This window comes from Dipteris shenzhenensis, chromosome 3 (assembly GCF_047967505.1).
Source record: "Dipteris shenzhenensis isolate YYH24624 ecotype China chromosome 3, Dip_SZ_1.0, whole genome shotgun sequence".
Classification (NCBI taxonomy): Eukaryota; Viridiplantae; Streptophyta; class Polypodiopsida; order Gleicheniales; family Dipteridaceae; genus Dipteris; species Dipteris shenzhenensis.
This window is the reverse complement of record NC_141598.1, coordinates 4,785,984-4,799,088: the sequence shown is the minus strand read 5'-3', so window position 1 is coordinate 4,799,088 and position 13,105 is coordinate 4,785,984. Positions and strand designations below refer to the sequence as shown.

The following is a 13,105-nucleotide window of genomic DNA, read 5'->3' as shown; positions in this document are numbered from 1 at the left end:
AGAATGGCCAGAGCTGAAAACCGTGCATGAAGTTCGAAGTTTCCTAGGCCTGTGGTCTTACTACAGAAGGTTTAGCAAGCATTTTGCGTTCTGGAACATTGCAATTGTGTGTAGGATCACCTCGCATAACATTTGGTACTATGGAGCTACTTGATTGCAATAACTTTGCAAGAATGAGTCGCCCACTTTGACTTTTGAGAAACGGAGAACAACAGCAACAAACCAAATACACAGACATGGAGTCAAAACAAATACAACACTTGCTGGATGAAGCTGTATTTCATGAGCTGCAAAATAGACCGATGACCCATCCCTTTAATCGGATCAACATGCACAAGGCCTTGCACTGGCCAATGCACATTCTTTGCACTGGCCATAGGAGATGTTCATACCAAAATAGGGTGGTTGAAATGAGAGAGCGGAGGTTCTCGGCAAGTCTTCATGCACCAAATAATCTTATGCAAGAGTCATCAAACGACCTTCGAAAACAAAGCAAATCAAAGCACTATCACAACAATTCAATAACACCACAACAAAGCACCACAACAAAATCCTGGACATCAAAGGGCATTCACAAATACACATCAACTGATATATGCGAGACAAACGAGTAACAAATCTTATTGGGATGCTTTTGCGATACTTTTTGTCTGCAATAGTGCCGATGATGCAGAATCTTTTGACCTTGCTTGTTAGCTCTCGGGCTCACTTCCTATAGCAGGCAACTGAGTTTTGAAAGTAATGTAGTTGGCATCGACTACCCAAAGCTCGTCTATTCAGCTAATTAGCGGTATTAAAAATGACGACCTACTGGTATGCAGAATGAAGACCGTCCATAAACGATTATATAGCATGATATGGAGAATTAGAGCAACAGAACACTGGACTAAGAATCCGCATCGCAACTCTTCTCGTCTACATGGTCCCCAAACTTTTTCTCGATATCTGGCCAAGGTAAACCATTAGCAAAACTGAACAAAACAAATGAAAATGAATTCAAAGGAAGTGAAGGAAGAATTGAAGCACAAGTAACACCTCTCCTGAAGCTACGGCTTTCTGTGTCCATGGGCTGCATGCATAGAGGGATCCACTTTCTTGCCTTCCATGATCGATTCAAAGTGTGAAGCGAAAGGGAGAACACGTACAACACACAAACAAATCAAACTACAGTACCTTCAACACGACATGGCGAAAGCTGGAGAACTCTGTTTAAATAGAGTCCTCAAGACCCTTGCAAAACCAATGAATCCACAGAGGACGCCAAAACCTCAAGATGCCAACCTCCATCCCCTGAAATTAGGACACCATCACAGCCAGAGCCAACACAAAAAAAGGCCCGAATTGCAGAGACCATCCACAGCCACAACCAACAACACCATGAATCTTGGATCTGCACTGACAAGAGGTGATTACCCCCACACACCGCCATGCAAATAGTACGAAATCAAAGAACAATTGATTACCCTCAGAGACCGCCATGCAAATAGGAGCCAATCGGAAAAGAAGACTAATAAAACTTTTAAAACCCTCATTCAAGCGAAACGGCGGGGGAATCATGCCACGTGGCCTTAGGGGAGGATAAGGAGCGTTTTCACGAATTACAGGGTCTCAAAGCTCAGCGGCAGGAAATGTCCCCTATCTTGGATTGTTCTTCCTTATCCGGAGCTGCTCAACCTCTTGATTGGAGCAACAAAAGCTGCTTTCTGCCCTCAAGCAGACCTTTGATGCCTACCCCCATCTCTTTGATTCTGAAAGGTCAATCACCGGGAGGGCCAGCCTGTGCTAACTTTGTCTTCTCCAACGAGCTCAAGGATGAAAGTCTTTCTGCTAGGGAACGCAGGAAACAGAGGAACGAACGGCGAGAGCAGCTGAAGGCTGAAAAACCTTCGTGGAAAGAAGAGGTTGAAAACAAGCTTCTCGAGAAGAAGAAAGCCCCTCCCAAGGGATTGAAATACGAGCTAGATATGAGTCCTCTTGCAGCAAAAGGGTTACAGTGGTGGATGGTGTTTGTGCCAAGCAGATCAGAAGTTGAAATGGCCGAGACTATTGCCAAAGCAGTCTCAACCAACTTTCCCGATAACGAAGTCGAGGTAAAAAGAAATCACCAGAACTAAGTGCCCGATTTGTTTTCAAAGCCTTGGAAAGAAATATACCGATCGTTTGGCAAGCTTCTTGAGTAATTGTAGCACAATTGAAATGGTATGCATAACAAACATGAGAAGAAGAAATGATACGTATCTCACGAGTCACGACGACGTGGATGGGAGTCATGGGCCATGCGTACAGAATGCTAGCCTCAGGATATAGACGGGGTTGGTTACTTTGTCTGGGTGCGGACCCCTTCATGGCCTCAGCGCAGCCAGGGGCGCTCATGGCGTGCGGGGGAGCAAGCGTACGATAATGTACATAGACATTCAATCCGTGTGTTTGGAAAGGTTGGTTAGCTTGGTGATTTGTTTTAGAATAGTTCTTCATTGTTTATCAATATCATTTAATAAGCATTTAAGTCTGGGTTGAATATAGAGCTAAGTGTCTAAACATTTCGAGTAGGGGGCTTGAATTCTTACAATTTTTGTTCCTCTTGGATAGGGAACCTTTTCCGATGGGAACTTTTGGGTCCCCACATGTACACAGCTAGACTAGCCCTATAGATATCTTCAATGGTACCAATTTATTCTTCCTCGTTAGCTTTGGGAGGTTTCCTACGTATCATGTAGGGGTTTTTGACTTACTAAAAAGGGCAGGGATGTACACCTTTTTATAAGTCAAAGCATGCTAAAAGAACAATCTAGACCAATGATGTAGCTTTTTCCTAGCGCAGGATTCACAGAACTTTAGCTAAAGAAGCTTTTCAGAATACAGAAATTCCTATAGTAATTGATTTGAATATCAGTAAGTGAATAGGTAGATATGCCTACCTGGTGGTGACACTATTATCTAAAGAATACATTTACTGTTGATATAGACTGCTATATTGATAGCTGCTGTAGGGCTTTTCCAAATAGCAGGTCTATGGTGAGTTGTGGCGTATCACATTTCATATTAAACTCTATATGCTGGGACAGTTTCTACTACTTTAGATTCGCTTTGGGCTTACCTGCTCTCTCTGCTCTTGTTGATTTCTTCTGAGAACATTGAAGGCAAGTGAATAGGTAGTTGATGGATCAGATCTTTATTAGGAGTATCGCCTTCCTGGATGGAGCAGCCTGGGGTCACTGGGCAAGCTCCTTCATTTGCGCTGGACTTACACTTCTCCTCATATTTACAAGGAGTGCTTGATGTAGCCTATGGATGCCAGGAAATCTGGGGTCAGCCTGGGCTTGCTCACTTCCCGTGCCCCATTAGATGGTAGTAGAGGCATCTGTTCTCATGGTGTGGATACCAGTGGAGATGTTAGTGCAGTTAGTGGACATGCCGATTTTTTAACGAATGTCATCAATTATTGATGATGGAAGAGCAAGGTCAAACATCAACTTGTAGCTTGTGAGCGTAGGAAGGTGACCGATGGCTCTGGTATAAAACCATTGGACACAATGGTTGGAATGATGCTGTTAATGGTGGGGTCAACGAGTAGGAAGTGCAGGATGCATGGGAGTTTTACCCCATATGAGATACCCATCCCCATCTTTAAACACTAGATATACCTGCTGTAACCAAACCTCAAGATGCTTAAAAATACTTTAGCAATAAAATCACTGCTATTATGACACTGTTGAGCAGTTTGCAACACCTAAAACAGCTTCTGGAACAAATCACAATATGGCTCTACTCCCTGGAATAGCTTGTAGAGGATCCTGGGCACCCTTAGACCAAATCGTACTAGTGCTAGGCTCATTCTCAGCAGGTCTGGGTGCTTTGGAGTCAATTCGCAGCATCTCTGGGCACCAGGTAGGGCTGGAAACCCTAATTGCAGCAAGTAGATCTTCTTCCAGAAGGGCTGGGCTGCACTCTTTCCGGGCACTTGTACGCGTTGGAGGGTCGAAGATATGATGCTAGAATGAATCGCAGCTCAGCCTGGGAGGAGTAAAAGTGAATCGCAGCAATAGAAAGAGGGGTCTGGGAGAGAGAAAGAATACAAGACACCACACTAGGGCCCAAAAATTAGGGTTGGACCCCCTGAAGGTCTTTATTGCAATAGAATAATCTTTTGTACAATCGGCTCATGAAAGAGCATAACTCCGAGTACAATCTTGAATGAATTTGGGAGGCCAGGGGCCTTTCTTTTATAGACTAGGCCTAGCAAGAAGCTAGGGCCTGCTTTCTAAAAGCTACTTTTACAAAAAGCCAAGCTTTTAGTCTTTTTTCTTCTAAATATGGAGCTCCGGAGCTTTTAGGTGCCTTTTAATCTTGTGGGCCCTCCTTTTAATGAGGCGCCCCTTGTCTTTACTTTTTGAGTCTTGTGGGACGTGCTTTATTACACTTTTCTACCCACTCTTGGGTCCTTTTTGCACTCTCTTAGGTCCTACACATGGCACAAACAAATTCCAACACTTTAACCCATTAAAGGTTAGCAAAATGCATGCATTCTTAGTTCTTGGACTAATCCTAGTCCCTTGTGGGCGTCCCCATGGTTCTTTTTTACCAATGCAAAGCAAAAGTAAAGTAGTCAAACTTATTCTAGTGAACCAAAGTGAGTTTTCTTTGACCATAGTCAATCTGATAAAGACTCTTCTTTATTTCTTGGGAGAAATACCAATTGGTGACATCCATCGGCTTCTAATCAGTTGTCCTCAAGTGAAAAGCTTCTTGATACAGTTGTAAAACTTTGGAGATACCTCCTCTCTTGGCATCAATTGCCTACTAGCAATGATACTTTGCAAGATACCCGCATATAAACTTGCCTCTGGGTGCTTTTCTTCTTGGTGCGGTACACAGTCTGTTCTTGTTGGGGAGTCTCCTCCATCTCTTCCACCTAAAGTGGATTTTGGAATCTGGTAAGATCATTGACTTAAATTAGTCTTGTGGCATTCTTTGCTCCTTTTGGTTGACTGGCCTTCCGGGGCACTAGGCAGCCACACACCCCTCTTTTTGCATCTAAAACACTTGCTTCGGCATGAAGATTCTTGATTTTCTGCTCTTTAAGAGTGCTGGGCAGCCATAGGCTCTTCTTTTTCTTGGCGTTTCCTGCTCTTAATTGCATTGGGCAGCCATAGGCCCTTCTTTTTCTTGGCGTTTCCTGCTCTTTAAGAGCACTGGGCAGCCATAGGCCCTTCTTTCTAATTCTGGATTGATTATTCATCCAAGCATTTGTTAGCACTTAGCCCTGGTATTAGCCTTGTAGGTCAGGTCAACTCTATAAGTTGACTTCTCTGGTCAACCATATGGTTGACTTGGGAGCCATATAGGCCACCGTTTGTATTTTCCTCTTATCCATTTAAGCAGTACTACATTTTGCTCCAGTTTGTTGTTTGCTTCCTGCACTCCACTCCCGTTCCATTGCTTCATGCACCCAACAGTGGTATCAGAGCAGGTTCTCTTGCTCCTCCCTGCCTTCCCTCGTGCTCTCCCATTGCTCCTACCTGCCATTTTGCTCCAGCTCAGTCCAGTGTCTCATTTCATTGCCAGAAACCTGTTTTTTGAGGTTTGATTACAACGTTTTTTGAAATTTTTGAGCTGCCCACATCCAAAGGACCGTGTCCCGCACCATTTCGGCCGAATATTTTTTGGCCGTTCAGTTGTACGAACTTCCGTACGGATGTGTACGGAAATTTGGAGGTTTTTTGCTCAGATCTGGACTCTTTTCAATCATTTGGGCCTTCCTCCAGGTGCTCCAACCTGCTAGCACCATTTGGCTGGGATTCTCTCCCTCTTGACTCAGATCTGCCTGGTATAGTTGAATTTGAAGCTTTTCACCCTCTTTTATGTCACGTTTGCACACATTGCAGTGACATTGAGGTGATTTTTCTCTAGAGATTGGGGCTTTTGTGTCACATTTGCAGATTTTGCAATGACATTTGCTCCTTTTGGTCACATTTTGGGGCTTTTGCAGTATTTTCCCTATTTTGATTTTATTTCCACTCCAACACTAGGGATTTTGGATCTATTGTTGACAAATTGCAGGATATATTTAGATTTGCAGGTTATTTTGTCACATTTGCTTTATTTCAGCAAAATTTGGGGCTTTTGGTCATTTGCCCCCCAAATTTGACACTTTTGCCCTTCCAAAAATTGGGGGTTTTGTCAAATCTGTTGAAATTTGTTTGGAATTGCAGCACATTGAATCACATTTGCAACTTGCAGCACAATTTGGGGCTTTTCCCAACTTGCCCTCTTTTTGGCATATTTGCCCTCTCAGATTTGGGGCTTTGGTCAGATTTGCTGTCCATTGCAGTGACATTTGCTTTATTCACCTCAATTTGGGTATATTATGCATTTGCCCCTTGATTTGGGCTTGTTGTCTTGTCAGATTTGAGGCTCACAGCCTCCATTTGGGACATTTACAGCTCAATTGATCATTTGATACATTTGCAGACATGTGCCCCTTGTTTTGGGCTGATATTTTTGCAAGATAGCTATCTTTGGCAAGGGGGTCCTTTGACCGGACAGATATTGTTTTGCAGGTCATATTTTTGGGGACAACACGTGCATTTAGCTCATTGTTTGAGCAGTCAATTTTTGGTTTGTCACTGCTTGGCATTTGCTGTCATTTTTGGACAGCCAGCTCATTTTGAAGTTAATGTTGCTGTTTGTAGCCAATTAACCTTTAAGAATACGATCAACCAACATGTTTATTAATCGATTACGATAAATCGGAACCAAGATTGTTTTTTGCTGTAGAACTCGAACTTGCCGGGGACGCTTGCTCCTTTGCAGGCTTCGTCTCTCTCCCAGGCGGCTACTCTTGAGCGCACATTTTTCCTTCAGGGATTTATTTTTGCTATGGGAAGCAACGATTGGATGGGTATGTTCTCAGCTTGGGACAAGCTCGATGGATCCAATTATCCCATGTGGTCATACATGGTGAAACATTTGCTGGTCGCCAAAATTTTTTTGGGGTATTGTCTTAGGATCCGATCTTTGACCTTCCTCTGTGGCATCCACTTCTGCTACTACTATAGTTGGTGTAGCTGCTGTAGTGACACGACCCCAGCACTCTTGAAACCTCTAATCTGCAAGCAAACACAAGAACACACCAAACGTGAGGAATCTAAGCAGGCGACTCACCACCCAACCATGACATCTACGGGATGCGATCCCGAATCAGGAGATGTCCCCTCCGAGCCATGAGCTGAGCTACTGGCATGAACTCCCAACTAGATCCTAACCAGCCTGGTGTCTGTCCCATACTACCAGGTGGCTCTATGAAGCTTGGGATTTGCTGCTGCGCCTTGGGCTTTGCTATGATGCAGGCACGCGTCCGCGACTCAATCCAAGATCAGACCTAGCACCTGGGAAAAAGACTTGCTCCCATCGGCTCTCTGAGAACTGAACCTTTGGGCCCCTTGTATAGACTCGGGCCCCAAGCGCCAAAAATAGCGAAGGCCTCTAACTATTCGCACACTTGCCACTCAACCCGAGAATCTAGCCTGCCTAGCCCTAAGCCTCCCCAGGCTACCTGAGCTAGTCTTGTGTACCCAGTACACGTCCGATACCAATCTGTGCACATGACATACTTCCCCTCCTCTAAGAACTCACTCCTGAGTTCCCTAAAAAACCCAGGAATGTCCTCTGGAGGTTTTGTAATGTCTCCCATGTTGCATCCTCCTCAACACGATCCTTCCACTTGATCTTGTATTCCGTGATAGTTCGATTACGAATCTTTCTTTCACGAAATTCAAGAATACCCTCAGGTTCGTGTGGAATAAAAGTCAAATCAATAACTTCTATTATTTCTTGAGGAGAAACAAGTTGATCTTCCGCACCTAGTAACTCTTTCATGGACAAGTGCCCACAACCGTTGTTTTGCCCATGTGAGTTGGATGATGCAAATGGTGCATTGATAAGATGGAATATGTATGAACATGTCATCGAGGATACAGGAAAAGATGATGCAAAGAAAAGAATAAAATTCTTATACAAGGAAACTCCTTCATCCATCATTGTCCCTCAATACTTGCAACACGTAAATGTGTTTATCACTCATAACTTCCGTAGTTATTGGGCAATACTCTCAATTCAAAGAGTGCATCGTAAATTTTTCTGATGATGTGGTGCTTTCAGTTGTTGACTTTGCAGAGAACTATACATTCAAAGTGCAGAATGAGGTTCAATCAATGCATTGGCATAATCACCAAGTGACCATCTTGGTTCATATTTGCTATTGGAAGGAGACGAGCGAGATAAAAAAGCAATCCATTTTTTACATTTCAGATGACAAAGAACATGATACTATTTGTGCAGCATTGCTTTATGCTCCATAACTGGTGACTTAGGTTGAAACCGGTACATAAGCATAAAAGGACTGTAACAACACTCGAATGCTTTGCACTATTATAAGCAAATTCTATCATAGGGAGATAATCTTCCCATGAAGATTGTCTCTTAGAAACATATGCCCTGAAGCATATCCTCAACCGATTGGTTGACCTTCTCCGTACTGCCATCAGATTGTGCATGATCTGAGGAACTCATACTTAGAGTAGTTTCCAACTTCTCAAAAACAAGTATCTAAAAGTTACTTGTAAACTTTGAGTCCTTGTCGCTAACTATGTCAGAAGGCAAACCATACAGCTTAAACAAGTGGTCCACAAACTCGTGAGCCAGCTGAACAGCTGAGATGGTTGTTCTAGTAGGTAAGAATCTAGCTATTTTTGTCAGACGGTCCACTATGACCCAAATGGAGTCATGACTCTTGCGCGTTCTAGGAAACCCCGTAATAAAATCCATGGAAATACTTTCCCATTTATTACCTGGGATTTGGAATGGCTGTAATAAACCTGTTCTTCTAAGGCTTTTTGCCTTAGTAACCTGACAAACCCGGCAACCTACCATATAGTTTTCAATAAATGCACGCATCTTAGGTCAATAAAAGGTATGTTTCACAAGAGATAGAGTTCAATGTATACCTAGATGTCCAGCACTAGGAGCATCATGACACTCCCAGAGAATCTTGGATTAAAAATGCAAAACATTTGGCAGACATATCTTTCTATTCCGGAACAGCAAGCCGTTCCTAATCATCCACTGACCTCCCACTGCTTGTACCGTAGGTGGCACAATCCTTGAGTCCTGGTCAACCATGGAGCTCCCATCTTGGACTTTCTGCCAATAAGATCTGAAATGACTTTCAGTTGCGCAAAGCCCTCTTAAGGATTGAAATAGGTCTGAGGATATTTTCGTAAATGACATAGCATTTACAAACTTGACTCGACTTAAGGCATCCGCACACTATTCATCGAACCCTTTCGATAACGTATTTCAAAATCAAAATCTTGCATTAACTCTGCCCATCTAGCCTTTCTTCCCCTCAATTCAGACCCGTCACACACATACTTGATTGATTGATGATCGGTCAATACAAGAAACTTCGAACCATACAAGTAGTGTCTCCAAACTTTCAGAGCATACACAACTGCATAGAGTTCTTTTTCTAGTATGGGCCAACGATATTGGGTGTCGTCTAGCTTCTTACTCTCAAAAGCTACAGGTCTGCCCTCTTGGAATAAAGCTTCCCTAATCGCAAAATCACTCGCATCGGCCTCTAAAACATAAGGCCGGGTAGGATCGGGTAATGCAAGAACGGGTGCTTCCTTGATAGTTAACTTCAAGGTTTCAAAAGCCTTGTTCAATGCCTTATTCCAAGAGATCGGCTGGGTAGACCTGCGTTCACGACTTTTCAATATGTTGGTCAAAGGTGCCGTGATATTGGAATAATCACGCACAGACTTTCGTAGAAAAACCGTGAATCCTAGGAAAGAACGAAGTTGTTTCACAGTTTGAGGGATCGGCCATTCTAAAACCTTCTGGATACGATCTAGATCAATGCTAATACCTTCAGAAGAAATCTTGTGTCCTAAGTAAATGATCTTCTATATAAAGATGTCATCTTGGCATAGAGCTTATGCTGTCCTAGTATAACTAAGACAATCCGGAGGTGTCCAATGTGATCCTCTAGCGTTCGGCTATTTACCAGGATGTCATCTAAGAACATGACAACGAATTTGCCCAAAAAATCTCAGAACAAATTGTTTATCATTTGCTGGAAGGTAGTAGGAGCGTTGGTCAAACCAAAAGGTAATACGAGAAACTCGTAGTGGCCATACCTAGTTCGGAATGTGGTTCTATCTATGTGTTTAGCATAGATATGGATTTGGTGATAACCCATACGCAAACCAGTCTTAGTGAACACTTCGCTCCAGCCAAACGGTCTATCAAATCATCGGAACGAGGAAGAGGGTATCGATTCTTAATTGTCACTTTATTCAATCGTTTATAATCTATACACATTCTCGAGGAGTTATCTTTCTTCTTTCTTAAGAAGATAGGTGCTCCCCAAGGTGATTTACTCGGGCGAATATAGCCCATATTCAGATAATCTTATAGCTGTGAAGCTAACTCATCCTCCTCAAGCTGGCTCATCCTATGAGGTGGAATACTAATAGGTTGAGTCTCAGGTACTAAATGTATGCGATGGTCTACTGCTCGTTCTGGAGGTAAACCTTCCGGCAATTGAGCAGGGAATATATCCATGAAATCATCCAATAACGTTCTCAATTCACGGTGTTCAAACATGCTTAAATCATTTTTGTTATGAATAGAGACAACAAATGAAGAAAGCGGAATCAAAACACACTGATACACATCATAATGAGAAGTGTTTATTATATTCCGAAGCTGCATAAATCTATGTGATGGTCTACTGCCCGTTTTGGAGGTAAACCTTCCGGGAGTTAAGCAGGGAATTTATCCATGAAATCATCCAACAACGTTCTCAATTCACGGTGTTCAAACACATTTAAATCATTTTTGTTATTAACAGAGACAACAAACGAAGAAAGTGGAGTCAAAACACACTGATACACATCATAATGAGAAGTGTTTGTTATATTCCGAAGCTGCATCGCAGATACAATAGGTCCTTGAGAAGAGGGATTTTTATCACACTGAATACAAAATTAGGTGTTTTATGGAAAAAAGAGAGTATATGCTCTTTCCATCCAATCCGAATATCGTGGGTTTCAAACCACTCTATTCCGATTAACAAGTCCACATGTTCCAAGTGCATAACATAGCACGTAAGAGCAGCTGTGTAGTCTTGAATCCGGATAGAAAGTGCTTCAATCTTGCGATCCCAAAACTGCTTCCCAGTTGGAAGCTGCACCTTGTAGGTGTGATCGCTAGGTATTGTGGACAGTCCCATCCTCTACACAAGTTTGTAATTAATAAAATTATGAGAGCTGGCCGGGTCAAAGAGAATGTGAACTCTTTGGTCCCTGACTTCTCCTTAAACTCGAAAAGATCATGGGAGTCAAATAACGAATTATTAAAAGTGCAATTACAAGAAAGTGGGCAGGTAAGGACATTTATAGAAATACTTGTCATTGAAACGTGATTAGCTCTCTTAGCTTTGGTACCTAGATCTGCATGGAGCTTCTGTCCCGGCGCTTGCATCTGGTTCTTGTGCTTAGGACAATCATTCCGAGTGTGGCCCCGCTCCTCGCATATGAAGCAACGTCCTTCTCTCTTTAACTTCAAGGTGCGTAGGAAACGGACACGACCATTCTTCCTCTGAGCCGAGTTTTTCTTGGAGGCGTTATCTAGAGACTTCGATTCCCCGATACCAGTGGTAGAGTGGCAGAACTTCCTCTTGTTCTTTCTACTCGTGTCGGCAATGGTGGTTCCCTTTGCGCTGGCCACGGTATCATCATAGATGCGCGCATAGTTCATGGCCTCTTGCAAAGTGGTACACTTCTTCTTAATTTGAAGCTAGTATGAGTCAGGCAAACCATCCACAAAGAAACCTAACAAGGTGACTGGATCCATCTTTGTAGCTCTGGTCTGCAAATCCCGAAACCTCTGAAGATAAACATCAAAAGTCAGATTCAGCTTGGACATATCGAGGGCTTTGAGCTTGCCTATGATATCGTAATCTTCCTCCTCCTTCAGAAACTCTTTCCTGAAGACCTCTTCGAATTCTATCCATGTTACAGGCTTGGGTTGAAGTTCCTTCCACCACAATAAAGCCTCACTTGACATATACCCTGCTGCAAGCTGCATCTTCTTGTCATCTGGGTAAGGGTGAAACTCGAAGTGTACTTGCCACTTGTGCAACCAAGTGTCAACTACCCCCTTGGTACGAGACTTTTGATCTCCGAAAAAAGGATCTGGAGTGATATTTAGAGCTAACACTGAAGCCAAAGCATCCACATGCGTGAGTGCCTAAACAGTCCTAGTCAAAAGTGAGAGTGATGTCTGAATCCCTTGGAGGTGTTGTGTCAACGCCGTTTGATTCGTATTAACTCGCTTGAACTTTTCATCGAGAGCAGTGGTGAATTCACTGAAGGCTGTCTTCGTAATCAAATCATGGTAGAGGCCCTAGTCATCATCCACATGGTAGTTCATATCTTGATCACCCATAGTGAGCCCGGGGTCTACTAAATTAGCCATGAAGAAAGTGGAGTAAGGGAAGCTTTGAAGGCCAAAGGGAAGGGAAAGAGAATCGTGAGGAAAGGAGTACATAGTAGTGAAGACAGAATCCCAAAGCAGGCTGCAAGCAACGAGTTGCTAGGAGATTGCGTCAGGAGGGAGAACGATGAAGCAGAGGGGTAGCAGGTTGATGAACTGGAAGGTGATTAGAGGGAGGAATTTCGAAATTGAGACATACTTGGAGAAAAATTCGTCCAGGTTTCTCGTAACAAAGATTCCTACCTCAGGAGTTGGCCCTAATACCAACTGACATGACCCCAGCGTTTCTGAAATCTCTGATTTGCAAGCAAACACAAGAACACACCAAACGTGAGGAATCTGAGTAGGCTGTTCACCACCCAACCATGACATCTACGGGATGTGATTCTGAATCAAGAGATGTCCCCTCCGAGCTACGAGTTGAGCTACTGGCACAAACTCCCAACCAGATCCTAACCAGCTTGGTGTCCCATACCACCAGGTGGCGCTATGAAGCCTGGGATCTGCTGTTGGGCCTTGGGCTATGCTATGATGCAGGCGC

At 43.3% G+C, this 13,105-nt stretch overlaps 1 protein-coding gene across 1 annotated transcript in view; it reads left to right on the top strand.

Moving 5' to 3' along the window:
• Nucleotides 1–1,553: 1,553 nt before the first annotated feature.
• The window catches only part of PTAC13 (plastid transcriptionally active 13), a 39,635-nt gene continuing 28,083 nt past the window's right edge, over nt 1,554–13,105 (top strand). The window contains exon 1 of the mRNA XM_087372819.1: nt 1,554–2,090. Coding sequence (XP_087228945.1) covers nt 1,629–2,090 — 462 coding nt within the window. The 5' untranslated portion in view covers nt 1,554–1,628. The remainder of the gene's footprint in view (nt 2,091–13,105) is intronic.